At 53.7% G+C, this 21594-nt stretch overlaps 2 protein-coding genes across 3 annotated transcripts; both read left to right on the top strand.

The window, feature by feature from the left end:
* Positions 1-402: 402 nt before the first annotated feature.
* On the top strand, positions 403-17139 carry Fance (FA complementation group E). Its single transcript, XM_057794342.1, has 11 exons — positions 403-429; positions 5079-5437; positions 7191-7782; positions 8438-8482; positions 8718-8786; positions 9034-9177; positions 9666-9789; positions 9967-10045; positions 10875-10941; positions 14305-14430; positions 16705-17139. The coding sequence occupies exons 1-11, from the start codon at positions 403-405 to the stop codon at positions 16804-16806; spliced, it is 1734 nt and encodes a 577-aa protein (XP_057650325.1). The 3' UTR covers positions 16807-17139.
* Positions 17140-18493: 1354 nt separating this feature from the next.
* On the top strand, positions 18494-21217 carry Rpl10a (ribosomal protein L10a). 2 transcript variants are annotated; one of them, XM_057751053.1, is made up of 6 exons: positions 18494-18689; positions 18900-18974; positions 19076-19156; positions 19504-19652; positions 20703-20875; positions 20989-21217. In XM_057751053.1, exons 1-6 carry the CDS (start codon positions 18685-18687, stop codon positions 21157-21159), a joined length of 654 nt encoding a protein of 217 aa, XP_057607036.1. In that variant the 5' UTR covers positions 18494-18684; the 3' UTR covers positions 21160-21217. The 2 variants fall into 2 exon arrangements, with proteins under 2 accessions (XP_057607036.1, XP_057607037.1); XM_057751054.1 differs by lacking the exons at positions 18494-18689; positions 18900-18974; positions 19076-19156 and adding an exon at positions 19163-19402.
* The last annotated feature ends 377 nt before the right edge of the window (positions 21218-21594 follow it).

Below are 21594 nucleotides of genomic sequence, written 5' to 3'. Positions count from 1 at the left end.
GCCATGTGCGTGAGCGAGCAGACCACTTCCTGCAGCTGCTGACGGGAACCGTAGCTACTCCCAGGAGCCTCAGGCTGAGTCAGACCTCACCCAGGAGCTCATGGCCCCACAGCAGAGCCCAGACAGGAGCAGCAGATACTGAAGTCAGGTGACGGGGCAGATGGCACGCTGTCCCTCTGGGATGCTAAGACCTGGAGGGCTGGGGAGCTTAGAAGCTTTTAATGCCACCTGGGGCTCTATTGGGGCTGTTCTGGAAGAATGTCGGAACCACCCTGTGGCCACAGTGGAAGGAAGACAGTCAGGATTTAGTGTCTGGATCTGGCTCAACCACACCCACGCCCACTGCCTGAGGTACCTGTGCACAGGGCAGAAGCATTGCCTCCTGGATGCCCTCAGGTCGTCATGGCACCAGGGCTGGCAGCTGGCAGGGTAGGAGAGCGGCATGCAGGGTAGCTGGCCTTCAGGCCCCATGAGCCTCATCTGCAGCCCTGGGCTTACCTGTGAACCATAACGGCACCTGGTCAGTGACTGAGGAAAAGCGTGTGGGGATGGTGGAGGGGGCTCCCAGGGGAACACTGAAGTGGAGAGAAAATAAGGGTGCTATAGGAGAGGGATGTCACCAGGCACTGGTGTCCCTGTTGGAAGGCTCTGGAGGACCTGTCAAGACCAGCAGTGATGTCCTGAGAGCCTGTGATGTGAGGAAGGCTTTTGCTTATTATCACTGTGAGGTGAGGATCCTTATTCTTCCAAAGCTACGGAAGAGAAAACTGAGGCAGTCTGTAACTTTAGGGAGCAAGGGGGACAGGAACTCCAATATTCAGGTCTGAGCTGGCACCGGGAGGGACAAGGAGGAAGAGAATTCAGGAAGGAGAGAAGGCCTGGGAGGCAGAATGACTGAGGTGAAGGAACACTCAACGAACCTCTGCGCTCAATCTGGGTAGCCCAGCCCTCCGAGGCAGGGCCGGAGGAGCTCTGCGAGTTCAAGGCCAGCCTGGTCTACAGAGCGGTCCAGGACAGCCAGGGCTGCTACACAGAGAAATCCTGTCTCAAAAAGAACAAAAAAAAAAAAAAAAAAGGAAAAAGAAAAGAAAGAAGAAAGCTATATGACTCAGTGGTTAAGAGCACTGACTACCCTTCCAGAGGACCTGTGTTCAATTCCCAAAATCCACATGGTGGCTCACAACCATCTGTAATTAGGACCAGGGATTCTAACATCCTCTCTGGCCTCTGCTGACACCAGGCAAACAAGTGGTACGCAGATATACATGTAGGCAAAACACACATAAAATAAAAAGTAAATCTTCAAAAGTGAAACAAACAAAACACCATGTAAAAGGTTCAGGGCTGGGGACACGACTCAGCTGGCAGAGTGTCTGCCTAGCTTGCACGAGGCTCTGGGCTCCGTCGCCATGGCCACATACACCCAGCCGGATGGCACATAGCTGTAATCAGGTGGAGGAGGCAAGAAGAGCGGACCTTCAATGCTATTGCTGCATAGCAAGCTTGAGGCCAGCCTGAGCTAGCAAGTTCCAGCCAGAGCTGCATAATGAGAGCCTGTCTCAAAACAAACCAGCCAAAAAGTCACCGAAAGATTCCAGCACAGGTGTTGACGTGGCTGGTGTCACGTCGGGGCCAGGAAAGGGAAGCAAGCTGGAGAGTTCCCATGGGGCCACCTCTTGGAGCCATCCTGGCGGTAGCTTTTGGAAGAGGGAAGGACGCTGTTTTGAGGGATTTCTGCTGCCGCCTGGATGCTCTGAGGGTCCTGTCTGTAAGGGGTATGTGGAGAAGGACCTAGCTTGTCCTGGATTTAAGGAGAAAAGGCTTATATGACAAAGAAACTCCTCCGTGCATCCACTGCCCTGGCTGGCCTCCCTGAGGCTGACCACAGGTGTCCAGGGCCCCTCCGGCATTATCGTTCAACATTTATTAGCCTGCAGCTGCCCCAGCTAAGACCACCCATAGCCCAGTACACTGTTCTCAGTTGGTTGTAGAGGCACATCTGAGGGTTGTCTGTGGCCTGCCCTCCTTGTATGTCACTAGTAAAATCTAGTTGAAAAAAAGGAAAAGAGGTTCCCCAATGTGCTGCCTAGACAGAATTCTAGGATAACCCTGAAGGCACATCACTGCCACCTGCTGGAAGGCAGCGGCATGACCGGCAACCCTACACCTGGATCCTCGCGGATCCCACATTCAGCCGGAACTTCTATATTGTGTATGGTGCAACATTAGGGCCAGTCTTGAGTGTCCCTTCCTCCTGGAAGAACATGGCTTGAAGGTGATGGCCCATCTCTCCTTTTACTGCCTCTCAACCGGATCCGGCTCCAGTTCTCCGTTTGGGGAAAAGGCTACTGGCTTTCAAGTCTGACTGAATCTGCCTGCGCTGGCTCCTACCTGAGGCTCTGGCCACAGGTCCCAGCTGGTGTCACTATTTAGATAGGTTTAGGAAGTGTTAGGCTACCTTACTGGAGGAAGGGTGTCACCGAGGACCAGCTCTGAGGTAGAGTCCTACTTTTCTCTCTGCTTGTGCTTAAAGTTTAAGCCTAGCTGGTCCTACTCCAGGCCTCAAGTCTTTACTCTGCCATCAAGGCTCCCAACCCTCTGGACCTATACACCCAAATCAACTCGTTCTTAGTCATGGTGTTTTATCACAGCAATAGAAAAGCACACCACCCATAAAGGCTGGGGCTGAGGGTCAGTCCGTTGAAGGCTTACCCAGCAGGCCCTCGGCCCTCGGTTTGCTCACTATTAAGAGTATGGGTACACACCTGTAATCCCAGTACTTGGGAGATAGAGGCAGGAGGCTCGGGAGTTCCAGATCATCCTTGGTGACCCATCAAGTTGGCAGGCAGCCTGGGCTAAATGAGAACCTGTTTTTAAAAATAACCATGATAAACATAATGTTTTACCTGAGCAATGTTGATGATTTCAGCCCCTACTGTGACAATGTTGTGTTGTGTCCCCCTGCCCAGCCTCACCTGTGAGTCTATCCCACGGCTGTTGTGGCCAAAACCAAAGCCTTCTGGACGTTTCTCTCTACTTTATGGAGTTAGGGATGGCTTCATTCCTAGACAGCAACAACCTAGAGAAAGATGTGTTCTTCCCAGACTGTGCCTGGGCCTTGGTCCTTTGTGGGTGGAAGGACCTCAGCATTACCTTGACCTTCTGTAGCCAGGAGCTGCTTGAGGGAGCAGGGAGGAGGGGAGGGGCCTGCTGGGTGGGAAATCTTAATGCTGGAGGAAGCTGCTGGGGCTTTGGTGAGAAACCCTCCACCCCCACCCCTGTGGGCTGCTGTTTCCCAGCTGGGGGTCATGGGTGTTGAGATAGAGTCCCACCTTGAGGAAGGGGGTCCTACCTGTTCTACAGGTTGATTTTTGTTTTTTAATTTTCTTGTTTTGTAGAAAGATTTTTGGAAGAAAAACAATAAAATATACCTGAGCTGGCCCAGTGCTGTCTGAAGACTGACATTTATTTCTAGCCCTGCCTTGTCCTTGGGGGCCATCGCTTGTGCCTGGGCTCCATAAGGCTTCTTGTACACTCCTCATAGGGTGGGGATGTAACATCTTGACCCACGATGGTCCAGGATCCTGGAACCAGGCTTAGAACTCAATCCTGGTTCTGCCCAGATGGTTCAAATGCAAGAACCTTAGGGGGTGAGGCTCTGCTGAGGCTTGGGGGAATGTGGCAGATCTTTGGCCCTGGCTGTGCTTCTCAGGCTCCAAATCCCCCAGCAGCCTCTTTGGAACACCAGAAATCTGCTCCAGTCTACATACCAGAGAGAGAAGGTTCCTCAAATTCATTCCCTTGAAATAAAGAAATGGTTTTGGCTCAAAATCAAGATCAGTTCAAAACACTACCATGGTTCCCCATGATATTCAGAGCAGAAGGCCAATGTTCTCTGTGTGATCCCAAGCCCGGTGACCTCTCTGATCCCCTCTCCAGCCCTCCTGTAGTCCCGGGGCCATTGCACTGCATCTTCTGTGCCTGCAGACCTCTCCACAGGTTCACCGACCCCATCTTTATCTGGCTCATTATAAGATATCTCACTTTATCTTCTGATTTCTTCTTCCTGAAAGTTATTACCACTTTATTTGATAATTTGTGGCTGGAGAGATGGCTCATCAGTTAAGACCTCATATTGCTATCTTCCGGAGGACCCAGGGAATCAAAGTCCTGGCACACCAAATACACATGCAGCAATATCCCTAACCACACACACATACACACCCATACACATGATTAAAAATAAAATTTAAAAGGAGCTGGAGAGATGATTCAGTGGTTAGGAGCATTGGCTGCTCTTGCAGAGGACCTGGGCTCACCCCCAGCGCCCACATGTAAACCCACAGCCTTTCATAACTCCAGTCCCAAGGGATCCCACGCCTTCTGGCCTCGGCGGGCACCAGGCACACACGTGGTGCATTGACGTACATGCAGGCAAAACACCCATACTCATAAAATAATAAAAATAAATACACGGGGGCTAGAGAGGTGGTTCAGAGGTTAAGGGCACTGGGGGCTTTTCCAGAGGTCCTGAGTTCAATTCCCCAACCACATCACAAGCATCTGTAATGAGATCTGGTGCCCTCTTCTGGCCTGGAGGTGTACAAGCAGGAGAAACATTGTTAAGTAAATAAATCTTTTAAAAAAATCTAAATAAATAAATAAATACATGGGCGGTGGTGGCGCAAGCCTTTAATCCCAGCAATCAGGAGGCAGAGCAAAGTGAATCTCTGTGAGTTCGAGGCCAGCCTGGTCTATGGAGCGCGTTCCAGGACAGGCCCCAAAGATATACAGAGAAACCCTGTCTTGAAAAACCAAAAAAGGTAAGTAAATAAATAAATGAAATGAAAACATTAAAAAACACGTGGAGAAGGAATAAGATTAGGCAGCAGTCTAGACCCAGCCCTTCCACCAAGCGCCGTCCGGATTGGCACAAGTCGCTGGAACCGGACCGCCCCTCCGTATCCCTTTCCTGCGCCATCGCCACGCCCCTCCTCGACCACGCCCCTTTCCCGGAGTCTGGTTAGATGCTGCCCACGCCCCTTTCTCGGTCACGCCCCTTCCGGTCCCTCCCCTAGCGCCGCGCTCATCCTCTCAGGCCCTGCTCTGGCTGCCGGCTTCTTCCGTGCGGGGCCTTTCCTGACTGCGGCGCCTTCAGACCTCGTGTGTTAGGGCTGCCGCCCCGCGTCGGCTCTGCGCTGGAGTGGTCGGTGTCCGACACCGTGACCCCGGCCGGGGCGGTGCCCTGGGCGGCCCTGGAGACCCCCGCCCGCCTCCTGCTGCAGGCGCTGCAGGCGGGGCCCGAGGGCGCCCGGCGCGGGCTGGGGGTTCTGCGCACCCTGGGCCGCCGTGCTGAGCACTTCCCCTGGGGCGGCTTCCTCGAGGCGCTGGGCCGCGCTGAGCCCGAGGTGCGGGGCCCCGACGGCCGCCTGGAGCTGTGAGTCCCCGCCGTGGCCCCCACCGCCTCCCCTCTGTCTAGTCGCGTCAGGGTTCCATCTAGCCCAGGCTAGCCTCTGACTCCTGCGGCCATCTCCCGAGTGCTCCCCAATATTTTCAGGCATAATCCTAAGTGTAGGCATTGATTTTGCTTGCGTACTTCATCTCTTTTTAAAAAAAGTCAGCGTTGCCGACCTGGTGGCGCACGCCTTTAGCCCCAGCGTTGAGGCAGAGGCAGGCGGATCTCAGACCTTGTCTCAGAAGAAAAATAAAAGCTGGGTTGTGATGTTGCATGCTGGTAATCGCAGCACTCGGGAGGCAGAGGCAGGAGGATTCCTTTAAGTTCAAGGCCCCCCAGGACTTCATAGAAAGACATGGTCAAAACAACAGGGGAAAAAAACCGAACTCCAATGCAGACATACTTATGTCAAGTGAACACCTGTGTTAAAACAATTAAAACAGTGTGGGATTAAGATCCATGCGCTAGGTCATGGAGTGAGGCCTGCTGGTTGTCAGTGTATCAAAACAGTGTTCACCTTACAGCAGGCTGGCTTCCCTGAGTATGGAAGGTAGCCCCCCACATAAGTGTTCTGGATAAATTCTCCCTTCTGAATGGCAAGGGATCCCTTCTAGACACTTGAGTATCAGCCTGCCGCTGTCTTTTTTTAAAAATTTATTTATTACATATACAGTATTCTGCTTGTGTGTATACTTGCAGGCCAGAAGAAGGCACCAGATCTCATTATAGATGGTTGTGAGCCACCATATGGTTGCTGGGAACTGAACTCAGGATCTCTGGAACAGCAGCCAGTGCTCCTAACCTCTGAGCCATCTCTCCAGCCCAGCCTGCTGCTTTCAATGTTTTTTTATTTAGTTGTGTATGTGCTTGCTGTGAGGGACACGCGTGGAGGTTATGGTGTGCTGTGAGGGACACGCGTGGAGGTTATGGTGTGCTGTGAGGGACACGCGTGGAGGTTATGGTGTGCTGGAGAAGATTCTCTTAGACCACACCTTCATCTTTTTTCCCTCACTGTGACACTGGTTTTTCTTTCTGACATAGTATCTGTTTCCCACAAATTAAAAAGCTTATCTTCTCTAGTCTCACATGCCGGGTACCCGTGTGTGATGGGGACTATCCCTGACACAGAAGGAAGAGTGGAGACGTGGTCACAGAATTCTAGAGAGCGAATGCGGGGCCCTGGGGAGCCCTGGACGACAGGGTTGGATGAGAGCGCCGGCTGCTTGCAGAAGCTGGCCCGGTGGGGGCTGTAAAGGTTGGGGGTGAAGGGTTATCACCCCGTTCCTTCGTCTCAGTGTCCCACTTGCTCTGTGAAACCCTTCTGGTCCGGTTCTGGTACAGCTTTTATCTGCCTCGTGCATGTCCCGTGTCCCCGACTCTGCTGTCCCCTTTCCATCCTCAGTACCTCTTTGGTTGTTTTGTGTTGGTTTTAAGACGGGGCTTCGCTATATAGCCCTGACTGGCCTCAAACTCAGAGGTCTGTCTGCCTTGGCGTCACAAGTGCTGGGATTTAAGGCCATACTTGGCCGCCTCTTAGCAAATCTTGCAGGCATCACCCCTGATTCCCTGCCACAGTGGTGGACACCTACCCAGTCTACCCCACCCTGTATGACACACGCCTGCCATCAGAGCACCTAAGGAGCTAAGGCAGGAGGATTGAGGGGTCAGGACAGTCTGGGTTACATAACGAGACCCCCAACCCAGAAAACAACAACAAAAAAAACTCTGTCTGTAGGACTCCGCTGCTGCTACAGTTGCCTGGGATATGCCGGAAGAACCTGATGGCCCTGCTGATGGCTGTTCCACCCTTGCTACCTGAGAGTGGCCTCCGTTCTGTGCTGCACCTTGCCCAGCAGGACACAGCACCTACCCCTGACGCCTGGCTCCATGCCCTCGCGGTGCTGCTAAGAAGGGATGTGGGGATTGGAGTCTCTGTGGAGGGAACCTCCCCATTGTCCCCAAACTGTCAGTCACAGCTCCGAGACCTGTGTGGACGCCTGGGCCAGGGCGGTAGGGGCCTAAAATTGGCTCCAAATCTAGAGGACCAGCAGTTGCAGCTCTGTGGGAAACGGAGGAAGGAGCCAGAGGAAGATCCTGCCAGCCCTGAGTCAGAGAGAGCCCCTAAAAGGTTCCGGGGTTTGGAGGAGGAAAAGAAGGACCAGGAAGGGAGACCCAAGCTGGAGTCCCCGGAATCCCCATCAGATGCAGGAGGCGTGTCACCTCACCCAAAGCAGACTGCTGCTGAGGCAGAGACCCCTGAGACTGGCCCAGGTGTGGAGGACGCCAAGGGTCCAGCTGAGAGGGTGGAGTTGCCCCAAGCTGTCCAGGTACTGTGGCTGGAAGCTGGTTTCAGGATGGTTCTTCTGCATAGTGGTGAAAGCTGGTTGAGACATAAATCCCAACAGGGACCTCTTTACTTGGAGCAGGGATGAGGGGGTGGGTTGTGGAGGAAGGAAGGGGGGGCAGCCTCCCCTCCCCAAACTGATGGAGTGTGGGATTGAAGGGTTTGGCCACTGGTGCTCTCTCTACCCACTGGCGTGAGTTATGCCAACATCCAGCCTGCCTGCCCGCCTGCCCACCCATACTGGGTCTACCTACCCCATTGAAGTTGGATGCAGAAAAGAAAAGGCAGTGGGCTGGGTTTCACAAAAGCTGCTCTAGACATCTTGTAAGTGGAGATAGCACCTTCCTGTTCTTTCTGAATTACTTTTGCCTCTCAGTTCCCATTGCTCCCCCACAATGTGTGGGCACATGTCATACTCATGGAGGCCAGAAGAGGGCGTAGGATCTCCCAGAGCTTGAGTTACAGGTGATTGTGAGCAACCCCGTGTGGGTGCTAGGAGCTGAACCCAGTTCCTCTGGACGAAAGGGAAGTGTCTAACCATTGAGCCCTTCTTTCAGTTCTTGCTCAGGTGTTTTCTCCAGAGGGAGCTAGGAGGTCCTGCCGCACTATAGAAATGGTGACTGCTCTCTCCTCCACAGGACCAGGTGCCCAGGCTGCAGCAGCTGCTGAAGGCCTTCCAGGAGGTGACCGGCCCTCTCTGTTTACCACAGCCCTTCTGACCCACGCCCAGGGAAGCCCCAGATCATGGAGCCTGGGTGGGGCTGGGTAGGAGGGAGATCTGAGGATACTCACTCCAGGACCAAGTCTGGATATGCTGTCATCCCCTGGAAGTCCTTCTCTGGTGGTGTCTTCTAAGAGTGGCCTCTGTGACCTGTCGCCAGCACTCTGCCAGCTCTTACTCAGGCTTTGTCTCCCTAGGGGCTGGAGGGGTTGGAAGACGAGCCTCCAGGGGACCTGCAGTTTCTCCATGAATGTGGTCCCAGCCAGGTGAGACAGGCCTGGCCCTGAGGTCCCCCATGCCCCTGCCTGTTTCCCTGCCTCTCGTGGGGCTCAGGGCTGCATTTTCTGCCTCTTCACTAGGGTTGCCCTGTGTCATTTCTTAGCCCTTGGTTCTCCCACTCTCTCGCCCTGCTCCATGCTGCTCCCTCTCCCCTCGCACCCTTGCTCTGCTCTTTCTGTTGCCCACTGGGCCTGCAGCCTCGCAGAGCCAACTGGGTTTCCTGGTTTCCCTCAGATGGAGTTGCTATGCAGCCAGCTGCAGCTGAACCAGCTCCCTGATGGAGGCCTCCTGCAGTTCTGCAATTACCTGCTGAGTCTCACACCGGCCCTCAGCATCAGCAATGCCTCCATCTTGGCCAGGAGTCTCTTTCTTGACCGGGTGGGTGCAGGAAACCCCAGAAGGCCAGGAATAATGGGGATCCTGAGTCCCCAGGAAGGAGGTTTGGGAGAGGGACTAAGGTGTGGGCCCCTGGCACCTTACAGCATGTAACATCTTCCCACCTGCGCCCTAGATGGGGCTTTTGGGTTTGGGAGCCAGGGGTGGCAGTGCCATCCTAGATAGGTACAAACACTTGGCTTTAGCTGGGCGGTGGTGGCACACGCCTTTAATCCCAGCACTTGGGAGGCAGAGGCAGGCGGATCTCTGTGAGTTCGAGACCAGCCTGGTCTACAAGAGCTAGTTCCAGGACAGGCTCCAAAACCACAGAGAAACCCTGTCTCGAAAAACAGAAAACAACAAAACCAAAAAAAAAAACCAAAAAAAAAACACTTGGCTTTTCATTAGTTACATGGGTTGCCAACTGACACGTGTGAGGTAAAACACTTCCTGACTGGAAGAAGTGACTTTGTCCTCTCCCTGGTGACTAGATCCTCTCCCTGCCATCCTCCGCCTCTAGGCTGCTCAGAGCTGCCCTTGTCTCCTTCTGTGTGAAGTACACCTACGTTGTCTGCAAGACCCTCCTAGTTCCCCTACTCCAGGACCCGAGCATGGGTAACTACCTGCAGAACCAATCCAGGCCTCCCCCTCTGCCCTGCACACTTCACCGCTTGGGGCCCTGCCGAGTTGGGGTTCAGCGAGTGAAAATGCTAGTTCCCAGTGGTCATCCTGTCCCTGCCAGCCTCCCCATGCCCTCCCCCAGCCCTCTCTCCTCTCCTGTCTTTGGCCCAGGTCCTGTGCAGACCGAGCTACTGTGCTGTCTTGTAAAGGATGAGTCCTTGGAGCCAGACATGCAGGTCCGGATTCTGGGGTAAGTGCAGGCTTTATGCTAACCCTGCGCTGGGTTTCACCCCAGCACCACACACACGCGCGCACGTACAGTGGCATAGCGCATGCTGCTGCCTCTGGGGCCTAAACCCACCTTGTGCCCTTTCCTCTGGGCCCATGTTGAATGCTAGGTTAGACTTCTCCAGTTTGGTGGGTTTTTTTTTTCATCTTCCCTAGTTTTACTGAGTCCCTCTCAGAAGGAGCTCAGCCCAGACACATCATAGTGTTTGCGTGTTTTCTACAGAGTCAGACATGAATGAGTTCAGTCTCCACCTTGTTTATTGACTTGGATGCACTCAGGTTTTTATTTATTTATTTTTTTCCTGAGACAGGATTTCTCTGTGTAGCCCTGGCTGTCCTGGAACTCACTCTGTAGACCAGGCTGGCTTCACACTCAGAGATCCCCCTGCCTCTGTCTCTGGAGTGCAGGGACTAAAGGTGTGCGCTACCACATCCAGCTTTCTTAAAAAAAAAAAAAAAAAGAAAGATGTGGGTTTTTCTTAAAAACAAAACAAAGCAAAAAACAGGGCTGTTACACAGAGAAACCCTGTCTCAAAATAACGAAACAAGAAAGAAAAAAGAAAAAGGGAGTATCCTCAGATAACGCCAGCCACTGCTCACTGACCACTTAGCTTCAGAGCCTACACAGTGTCCCCTTTCTGCGTGGAAGAACTTCACGGACAGTGGGCGATCAAACCCAGGAAGGTACTTGCGCCTGGGTCTGCAGCTGTTGCACATGGGGCTGCTGCCTGTTCTTCTGCGTGCCCAGTGGTGGAAAGACAGCCTTTACTCACTGTGTGTCCTCCGTGCAGGCAGGTCCTGGAGCTGGCCTGGAGGGAGGAGACGTTCCTGGTGTTGCAGGCACTCCTGGAGCGGCAGGTGAGCGGGCTGCCTTGAGAAGGCTGCATAGGACCCAGGCCACTGACCTTCAGTCTCAGGCAAGCAGGCTGCTGCCTTCCAGCAGGGTCAAAGCCCCAGCCACTGAAGGTGGGGATGGGCAGCTGACATCTGGTCTGCCTAGCTCTGTCTCTTAGTAGCACCTGCTGGGCTGCTGCCTCCTCCTCTCTCTTGAACTCCTGATCTTTGTCCCTCCTGCTGGGATTGTAGGTGTGCCCCACCCACTGGGTTGGAGTCGTAACTTGGGAGATCAACAGAGAGGAATGCTCCCCTGACCTTTCCCACCCCCTAGCCCCCCACATCCGCCCCCTCCCCCAGTGCTTGGCTGTCACTGGTTAAGAAGCTTAGACGGCAGGCCTTTTACTCACCTTCCCTGCTTTTCACTCGTGCTGAAGCTCACCAGCCCTGGCCCCCGGTCCTGCTTTTCCTGTGCCCAGCCAGGGTTTGAGCCCAGGACTCTGTGCATGCTAGGCAGGTGCTCTGCTTCAGAACCATAGTCCTAGCCCTTGGTCTGTGTAGCCCAGGCTATCGTGAATTTAATCCCAACTACTGGGATTACATGCCTGAGTCACCATAACTGACTGGCCGTACATTGCTTTTTTAGATAGGGTCTCTTGTAGCCCAGTTGGTCTTGAACTCACTATTAGTACAGGGTGACCTTGAATTGCAAATGCTCCTGCCTCCACCTGAGATTACAGGTATGCATCACTGTGCCTTATTATTATTTTGGTTTTTCAAGACAGGGTTTCTCTGTAGTTTTGGAGCCTGTCCTGGAACTAGCTCTTGTAGACCAGGCTGCCTTGATCTCAAGAGATCTGCCTGCCTCTGCCCCCCAAGTACTGGATTAAAGGCATGTGCCATAGCCACCTGGCCAACCATGCCCTATTTTATATGATGCCAGCAATTGAACCCAGGACTTCATGCATGCCAGCAAGGGCTCCATCACCTAAGCCAACCCCACCCTGCTCTCTGTTAGTAGTATATTTTGTCTGCATTACCACCTGCAGTCTTCCGTCCTTACAGCATTATTATCATCGCTATTTGTCTTAGTTAAGGTTTCTTTTGTGCAGACACCATGACCGTGGCAACTCTAATAACTGAGTGGCTTACAGTTCAGAGGTTTAGTCCATTAGCATCATGGTGGAACGTGGTGGCATGCAGGCAGACATGGTGCTGGAGGAGGAGCTGGGCGTTGTACATCTCGCACAGGAAACAGGAAGTAAACTGGGGTTCTCAGTGTGGGTTGAGTATGTCTGAGACCCCAGAACCCACCTGTGTTGTCGGTCTTCCTCCCTCATGGCCACACTTCCAATAGTGCCACTCCCTGTGAGCTCACGGGGCCAGTTACATTCAAACTACCACACTGTTATTATTTTGCGACAGGGTCTCATGTAGTCCAGGCTGGCCTTGAACTCACTGTGTCAAAAGATGACCTGGGCTCCTGGGCACCCTGCCCGGATCCTTGGATTATTGGTGTACAACGCCATTCCTGGCTTCTCTCATTTTTACATCTTAGGTAATTAATTACGTTTCTTGCTGATATAAAATTCCTCACAGAATCAACTTAAAGAAGGCAGGGCTGGTTTTGACTCACAGGATACAGGGTCTGGGACTGTGTCCACATTCAGAAAGTAAAGAGATGAATCCTGGGTACATTCTGCTAGGGGACCCCAGCCCATGGGATCGTGGTGGCACCTACATTCAAGGAGGATCTTCCTTTAATGGAACCTTGCTGGGAGGCACTCTCACAGACACACCCACAAGTGTGTTTCCATGGCGATTCTAAACCCATGAAGGTGACAGGTGAAGATGAACCATCACCGTGATTAACCTTGACCCATCATGCCTATGCCCAGGTCTCCTTAGCTGAGAGTGGAGACTGTAGCAGTACTTTCTCATTGGGACCACCAGCCCACAAATAATGACACAGACTTATTAGTTATGAAAGTTTGGCCTTAGCTTAGACTGGCTCCTAACTAGGTTTTTGTTTTGTTTTTTAAGATTTTATTTACTTATTACGCATACAGTGTTCTGCTGGTATGCATGCCTGTAGACCAGAAGAGGGCGCCAGATCTCATTACGGGTGGTTGTGGGCCACCCTGTGATCACTGGGAAATGAACTCAGGTCTTCTGGAAGAGCAGTCAGTGCTCTTAACCTCTGAGGCCTCTCCAGCCCCACTCAGCCTTCTATGACAGCAGTCACAGCAGCACATCTTCACACAATGGGTGTAAAGTGCTGAGCGCCTCCTGATGGTCTGCTCATCTGCTGTTATGAAGAGTTGGCGGTGTCCCTCAGGACCTTGCCATGCCCTGTCATTAAGGCTTCAACCAGAGGCAGGCTGGTGCCGCCAGCCCCCACAGTACTGATCTAGGCTTGGCAAGGGTAGGGCTACAGTGTGAGACCACGTGTCTGCCATTTTATTTCTTTTCCAGTCTTCAGTTACTTTGAGCCTTGGTGTCCAGTTGTGGGGACGGGGGCTCATTGGTATGTCAGCTTCCCTTACTGTGATAGAATACCTGAGGTAGGCCGTTGTGGGAAGTTTACTCTTTGCTCTTTTGAGGGGCCCACCACCCAGCTCTCAAATAAATCACACAGAGGCTTATTCTTAGTTATGAATGCCCGGCCTTAGCTTGGCTTGTTTCTAGTCAGCTTATCTTATGTTATCCCGACTACCTTTTGCCTCTGGGCTTTTATCTTTCTCTGTTTCTGGATACCTCTCTTTACCTCTTCCTCCGTGGCTTGTTGTATAGCTGGGTAGCTGGACCCTGATGTCCTCCTCTCCTTGTTCTGTTCTTTCTTATTTCTCCTATTCACACTCTCTGCCTGCCAGCCCCGCCTATCCTTGCTCCTGTCTTGCTATTGGCCGTTCATCTCTTTATTAGACCATCAGGTGTGTTAGACGGCACAGTAACACAGCTTCACAGAGTTAAACAAATGCAGCGTAAACAAAAGTCACACACCTGAAAATAACATTCCCCAACAGTAAACAGTAGGAAGCAAGGTTGACTTGAGTTGAGAGGTTCCATCTGTGTTGGGTTTGTTGCTCCCTGGCCTGTATGGGATACAGCATGGCGGAAAAAGTGTGTGGTAGGTAGGCTGTTCAGGCCATGGCAGTCGAGAAGCAGAGAGAGAGTAGGGACCAAGCTACCACCGTCCCTTAGACAAACCCTAGTGACCCAAAAGCTCTGCCATCCCAGCACCTTTGCCCAAACCTTCAACATATGGGTATGTAGAGGGGCTTTCTAGATCCATTCTAGAGCACTCTGTCCAGCTACCTGGTAGGAGATGGAGATCTTGGGATTTAACCCAGGCCTGGCTGTATGACGCTGTCCCAATGTGTGCAGGTGGAGATGACCTCTGAGATGTTCAATGTCTTGGTGCAAAGGCTCTGCAGAGAGGCGACAGCAGCTACCACCTCCATGTCCTACGCCAAGCTGATGCTAACAGTGATGACCAAGTACCAGGCCAGCGTGAGTGTCCACAGGGGCTTGTTCATCGGGCCAGCATCTCTGGTGGTAGTGCTGTGTGGGGCATTGGCGAGTTAAGATGGCTTGATGCCTGAGCGGACCCTGTCCCTCTGATGTCCTGCTTGTGAGGAGCACGGGCATTTGGTGACCCAAGAGGAGGGCGGCTAAGCCTCACTGGGGATTGAGACTGGGGGTGGTTACTGTGTGGGGCAGGCTGAAGCAGGGTGATTGCTGTAAATTCAAGGCCAGTCTGAGCTACAGTAGCACACACCTTTAGTTCCAGCATTCAGGAGGCAGAGGAAGATGATCTCTGTGAGTTTCAGGATAACCTGGTCTACATAGTGAGTTCCAGGACAGCCAGGGCTATGTAGCGAACCTGTGTACCCCCCAAAAAAAACTTTTTTAAAAAGTTGGGGAGGGGCTGGAGAGATGGCTCAGAGGTTAAGAGCACTGGCTGCTCTTCAGGAGGTCCTGAGTTCAATTCCCAGCAACCACATGGTGGCTCACAACCATCTGTAATGAGATCTGGTGCCCTCTTCTGGCCTGCAGTCATACATGGAGTCTGAACACTGTGTACATAATAAATAAATCTTTAAAAAAAAATAAAAAATAAATAAAAAAAGAAAAATAAAAAGTTGGGGAGGGCCAGGCGGTGGTGGCGCACACCTTTAATCCCAGCACTTGGGAGGCAGAGGCAGGCGGATCTCTGTGAGTTCAAGACCAGCCTGGTCTACAAGAGCTAGTTCCAGGACAGGCTCCAAAACCACAGAGAAACCTTGTCTCAAAAAACCAAAAAAATAAAAATAAATAAAATAAAATAAAAAGTTGGGGAGGTCTGGGATGATGCTCAGTTGGCAGAGTGTCTGCCCACCAACCACAGAACCCTGGGATCAATTCCTAATACTGTGTAGACTGGGTATGGCAGCACAGAGGAGCACACAGCCTGTAAGAAGTGGAGGGAGGGAAATCTGAAGTTCGAGGCCAGGCCAAGCTGTGTGAGAGGTTCTCTCCCATCCCAAAACATAAAAAGCCGTGGTGGCCAAGGGCTGAGTTAGTAGGAGGATGCTCCTGGCAAAGGCTACAGTGTGAGCCAGGATCTGCTTATGTAGGCCGAACACTGAGAGCCAGCTGGGCAGTGGTGGTGCTGGGCAGTGGTGGTGCATGCCTATTTTAATCCCAGCACTTAGGGGAGGCAGAAGATCTAGAACTGTCAGAGCCAATGGTGGCTGAGGCTGTGAATTTGCTAGCCTGTGCTGTGCATCAGCCCTCAGACACTGTTAGCTCCTTTTTGTTGGTTTTGCTTTGAGATGGGGGTCTGCTGTCTGACTTAGGTTTGGCCCCCTGGGCTTGTGGTCCTGTCGCCTTGGCCTCCTGATGTGTTTGTACTTTGTTTTGGTTTGGTTTTTTGAGACGGTTTCTCGGTAGCTTTGGAGCCTGTCCTTGAACTAGCTCTGTAGACCAGGCTGGCCTCAAACTCACAGAGTGCTGGGATTAAAGGTGTGCGCCACCACTGCCTGGCCAGCCTCCTGTTTTGCTGGGTCTGTTTGTCTTGTGCCACAGTGTCTGTATAGAAGCCTCATTTTACAGATAAGGGGTAGAGGGACTAAGCATGTTCCAGAAGGCCCTGCAGGTCATGGGCCAGAGAGCTTTTTGTTTTGTTTTTAAACAAAGATCTCACGTAGCCTACGATTTGCTATGTGGCCAAAATGACCTTGAACATCTGAGCCTTCTGCCTCTAGTTGCTGAGTGTTAGGATTGTAGGGTGCACCACTGTGGCCTGGTTTATGTAGTGCTGGGGATAGAGTATAGGCCTTCCTGCTTGATGGGCTGTGTAGGTCTAGCTAGGCTGAACCCTCTATGTTGACCAGGCTGGCCTCAAGTCCACAAAGACCCTCCTGCCTCTGCCTCCTGAGTAGTGGGAGTAAAGGCCTGGACCACTATGCTGGGCCATCTGGCCAGGGGTAGCACTGCCCACAGTGGGCTGACCCTCCTATGTTATCTGGCAATCTACAGAAATGCCCCACAGGCCGATATGGAGCCAGTCCCTCAGTTGAGGTGCCCTCCTTACCCAGTTCTATCTGATGACCGCCAAGGTCCTCCTGGAGCTTGCCTCACCTCAAGGAGGAGGAAGGTTCTCTTGCTCAGAAGCCTACATCCTTAACAAGGCCTGTGGGGTGGTAAGGAGACGGCCACCTCAGTCCTAGCCTGATTCCCCCTTAGCAAGGCCTGTGGGGTGGTGAGGAGATGGCCACCGCAGTCCTAATTCCCTCTCTCCAGTTCACAGAGCAGCAGAGCCTGGACCTGGCTGTGGCCCTAGAGCCCAACGCCACCTTCCTGAAGAAGGCCTTGCAGTCAGCGCTGAGACATCTAGCCCGCTAACCACCCACAAGGACTCGGTTCCCTGACCCCTTGCCTCGGAACACACACAGCACAGCCAGCTCAGGAGTCAGCTGCCCTGGTGCCCAACACTCCTGGCTGGGCGGAGGCCATCTTGACTTTAGAGAGGAGGCCCTAGGCTCTGTGCTGGCTACCACTCCTGATCACAGTACAGGGACAGTGGAGGACCAGCGCTAGGTGGGCGGTGTCCTGGGAGAGCGGGCTCCAGTGTGCTCAGGGTGAGTCTTTTGTGCTCAGGTGTATGTTGTGACCCTCCTTTTTTGTTTGTTTCTGAACTGAATAATTTTGCAATAGTTTTTAATAAAAAAGCTCATCTAAGCATGGTGGCTCACCCCTGTAATCCCAGCGCTCAGGAAAATCGGAGTTGAAGGGTATCTTCAGCCACACAGTGTAAAGCCAGCCTAAGCTACAAGAGAGACCTTTCTCAGACATGTTTATGGGTGTGGCTGGGCAGTGGCTGCTGGGTAAAGAGCTTGCTGAGGGCATTAGGATTTTTTAATTTGAATCCCCAGAACCCATCATCCCTGCTCTTATGGCAAGATAGGAGGAGAGGCAAGGGGGATCTCTGAGTTTGAGCCAGGTCTGCTCCAAGTAGAGAGTTCCAGAACAGCTAGGGCTACACACAGAAACCCTGTCTGGGGGAAAACTACAATTTAGCACGCAGACATTACTGAATTAGGAAAGTTCATGGCAGCAACCCTCCTAGCTGCTCCCTGTGGCGGGTGGGAACAGAACTTTCCCGGTGCTACATCCCAGACAGCAGTCTCCTGTGAAGCCAAGTCCCCTGTTCCGGGAGGTGGGAAATCAACTTAGGGACAAAGCAAAGCCTGGTTTTGAGAACAAGCTGATGGGGCAAGGCGAGCAAACCTTAAGAGATGAACAGCCCCTCACCCCGCTGTTGGCCTTTACAGTTGGGTAGCCCCTGAAGCTCCCCGCAACTCAACACTCCCTGACCCTGTGTGAACTTTCTTTACTGTACCCGATGTGTGCTGCGAATGTGCTCGGGCTAGGTGAACTATTCCCAGACCTGCCCCTGGTAATGGTGGGTGTTGGCCAGAGACGGTGGCCTAAAGGAGCTTGTCTCCCCCGTCATGATCCGGGTGAGACTCCCTGCATGGCCCCTTGACCCTGTTCCTCTCTATTAACTGCAAAGACTGTGTGTGTGTGTGTGTGTGTGTGTGTGTGTGTGTGTGTGTGTCAGGCAAGAAGGCCGACTTTGTTTGAAATGCCAACTAATTGAGAAAAGACGGGGCATTGGTCCAGAGTCCAAATCGCCCCGAGGCAGAATCGGGCAGTTGGCCATGGTAGACTGGTGGGCGCCTTCTCCCTGGTGGAGGCTCGCGATTTAACGGTGCGCACCTGATCCTAATCTAGTCACAAGACGCTTCTCGGGGCTGCAGATCTCAAGGGCCGTTTTTTCCTCGAGCTATTCCTCTCATCGCTGCCTCTGCCCACGAGTGGTGGCGGCTGGACCATTGCACAAGTACGGGTTAGTGGGGACAGCTGCCTCGTGGCTCTCCGGGGCTCATCGCCAAATTTGGCGAAGACGGAAAGCAGAGTTCTGCTGGTGACTGGGGAAGACAGAGGTCAGGCACTAGATACTGAAATCCGATCCCAGAGCCCAGCTCCAGCGCCAGTAGCCCAGAACCCGCACAGTCCCGAAGCCGACTGGTCCTAGCGCCGAAGTCATGGTGCAGCCGCGCGGTGGCGCCCCCAGCGGCCGCAAGCAGCAGCGCTCCTCTGATCAGAGTAGGCGCCAAATGGGCAACGGGACGAGCCGATATCGCGAGAACTGGAGAGCTATTTGAGCGCAAGCGCAGAGCGCTATCTTCTCTTCCGGTTCCCGCAGCCTCTGCAGCCATGAGGTAGGTAGTTATCGGGGCGCTATCCGGAGCCATCCGCGCACCCGGGACTCCCGCGGGCTTCGTGCGGCTCGACTCGGAGGCTCTCCCCGCGGCTGCGCTCGTCGCCAGCCTTTTCCCGGCAGGCTGTGGGCCTCGTCCGTCGGCGCGGGGCCCGAGCCCTCCGGGGAGCCAGCATGGCGAGCACTGAGCGCCCTCGTTTCTCCCTAACAGCAGCAAAGTCTCTCGCGACACCCTGTACGAGGCGGTGCGGGAGGTCCTGCACGGGAACCAGCGCAAGCGCCGCAAGTAAGCACGGGCGGGGCGGGCACCCCTGCTCCCCCGGTGGGGCGGGACGAGCACCCCGGCGCCCTCCGGCAGGGCGGGCTGACGGCGCCCCTCTCGCCTAGGTTTCTGGAAACGGTGGAGCTGCAGATCAGCCTGAAGAACTACGACCCCCAGAAGGACAAACGTTTCTCGGGCACCGTCAGGTTGGCACCGCTCTGACCCCACCCAGCTCCTCAGTGTCCCCGTGTGGCCTCCCCCTGCCGCTCTGGCCAAGCCCGAGGCGGGCACGGGGGCGCTGACGGGCGCGGGTAGTTCAGGCGCCCTGCTCCGGGCAGGCTGGCTGGACGGACCCCCACCCTGGGTCTTTAAACAAGAGGGGAGGCGTGGGGAGGCCTCGGCCGAGCCCGCCGGCTAGCCTGAGAAGCCAGGCTAGTGTCGCAGACCTCCGGGTAAGGCTCGGGGCTCGCTGCCGTCCCAGACTCCTGGGACTCCTTCCGCCTCGTGGGCGCTCAGGGACTGGGCATGACCCGTTCCCTCCTCCCCAACGCAGGCTCAAGTCCACCCCTCGCCCCAAGTTCTCGGTGTGCGTCCTGGGGGACCAGCAGCACTGCGATGAGGCCAAGGCCGTGGATATCCCCCACATGGACATCGAGGCGCTGAAGAAGCTCAATAAGAACAAGAAGTTGGTCAAAAAGCTGGGTAGGTGCAGCTGGCTGGTGTTTCGGGGCGGCCCTGGCTGCTTTCGGCAGGCGCCACACGGAAGGGGGTTCAGGAGCGGCCCCTGTCCCAGAGTGCTTCACACAGCGGTTAGCAATCCAGAAAGCGGCACACAGGCCGATCTGGTGGAGGCGGTCACTCAGAGCGGTGCTCCTCCCAGGTGTGGGGAGTTGACACAGACAGCTGCTGTGTTTTCTGGTGAATTAGACAGCCTGGGCTGTGACAGGTTAGCTTTTCGTTGAAGGTGGCCTCATTTTGGATTTTTACTGGTGTCAGACATTGGCACTTGGGCAAGTGAAGCTACTGGGTGGGCGCATTGGACTCGCATTAGCTCCCTCCCCTCTGATCTGGGCGGTAGTTAAGCCTGCCTTTACAGGTAGGAAACAACTCCACTCTTGCAGGTTGGTGTAACCCCACCAAACGCCTGTTCCCAGCCATTGAACATGACAGCCGCCCTCACTGAAGTGCCTGGGCTGCACAGCCGCAGTCCTGCTTTGGGTTTCTCATAGCTAGGTTTGGTTCTGGGCCTGTGCAGTGTGCCCTGGATTGTGAGTCAGTCACCTTCAGGAGTGCAGGGTCTGCAGAGGCAGCTTGGTGGCCAGTTTAAAAAGTTGGTTCTGATGGGGCTGGAGAGATGGCTCAGCGGTTAAGAGCATTGCCTGCTCTTCCAAAGGTCTTGAGTTCAATTCCCAGCAACCACATGGTGGCTCACAACCATCTGTAATGAGGTCTGGTGCCCTCTTCTGGCCTTCAGGCATACACACAGAAAGAATATTGTATACATAATAAATAAATAAATATTTAAAAAAAAGTTGGTTCTGAGCCGGGCGGTGGTGGCGCACGCCTTTAATCCCAGCACTCAGGAGGCAGAGGCAGGCGGATCTCTGAGTTCGAGACCAGCCTGGTCTACAAGAGCTAGTTCCAGGACAGGCTCCAAAACCACAGAGAAACCCTGTCTCGAAAAATCAAAAAAAAAAAAATCGGTTCTGCCTTTCTGGCCTGGATATGAGCAGCCCTTGTCTTATCTCATAGCCAAGAAGTATGACGCCTTTCTGGCCTCTGAGTCTCTGATCAAGCAGATCCCGCGTATCCTGGGCCCAGGCCTGAACAAGGCCGGCAAGTTCCCTTCCCTGCTGACACACAATGAAAACATGGTGGCCAAAGTGGACGAGGTGAAGTCCACGATCAAGTTCCAGATGAAGAAGGTGGGCTTGGGTTCCTCGGGCACAGCATGCTTGACTAGGGGTGGGAGGTGCACCCTGCTCTCAGGAGAGAGCCAGGCCTGCCACCTAGGTGTTGACTAGCCTGGCCTCTGCAGGTGCTGTGTCTGGCTGTCGCTGTCGGCCACGTGAAGATGACCGACGACGAGCTGGTCTACAACATCCACTTGGCTGTCAATTTCTTGGTGTCCTTGCTCAAGAAGAACTGGCAAAATGTCCGGGCTTTGTATATCAAGAGCACCATGGGCAAGCCCCAGCGTCTTTACTAGGATGCCCCAATAAACCTTCGTGCTACCTTACTTTTGGTCTGCCTGTGTCTGAGCTCAGTTCCAACCCCACTGGAGTGATTGGAGCTGTATGAAGCCAGATTCAGCTGTGAGGACATGTGCCCACATCTGGTTGGCCTTGGTTCTGGCCCCAGCCAGGTTTCTCCATGTAACATTTTTTTGTGAGCAAGGCTATGGTAGAATTTAGGGCCTGGTTTTTCTGGAAGGGGTTGAATGGTCCCAGTAAGGACAATTGAAATTGCACTGTGGTGAAGTGAGGTGTGGTAGTGACAGGCAAAGCCACCTCAGGAGTTCCAGAGCCAAAGAGCAGAATCCTGTCACCAGTTGGTTTCCATCACTGGAGCCTCTAGGTGACCTCACCCCCCCAATGAGGCTGGGGAGGCCCCTCTTTGGAGCCAAGCTAGTGGGGTTTAGAAG

The sequence above is a fragment of the Chionomys nivalis genome, chromosome 19, assembly GCF_950005125.1.
Source record: "Chionomys nivalis chromosome 19, mChiNiv1.1, whole genome shotgun sequence".
NCBI lineage: Eukaryota > Metazoa > Chordata > Mammalia > Rodentia > Cricetidae > Chionomys > Chionomys nivalis.
Note: the sequence above shows the minus strand (reverse complement) of the source record. Positions and strands in the feature narration are given on the sequence as shown.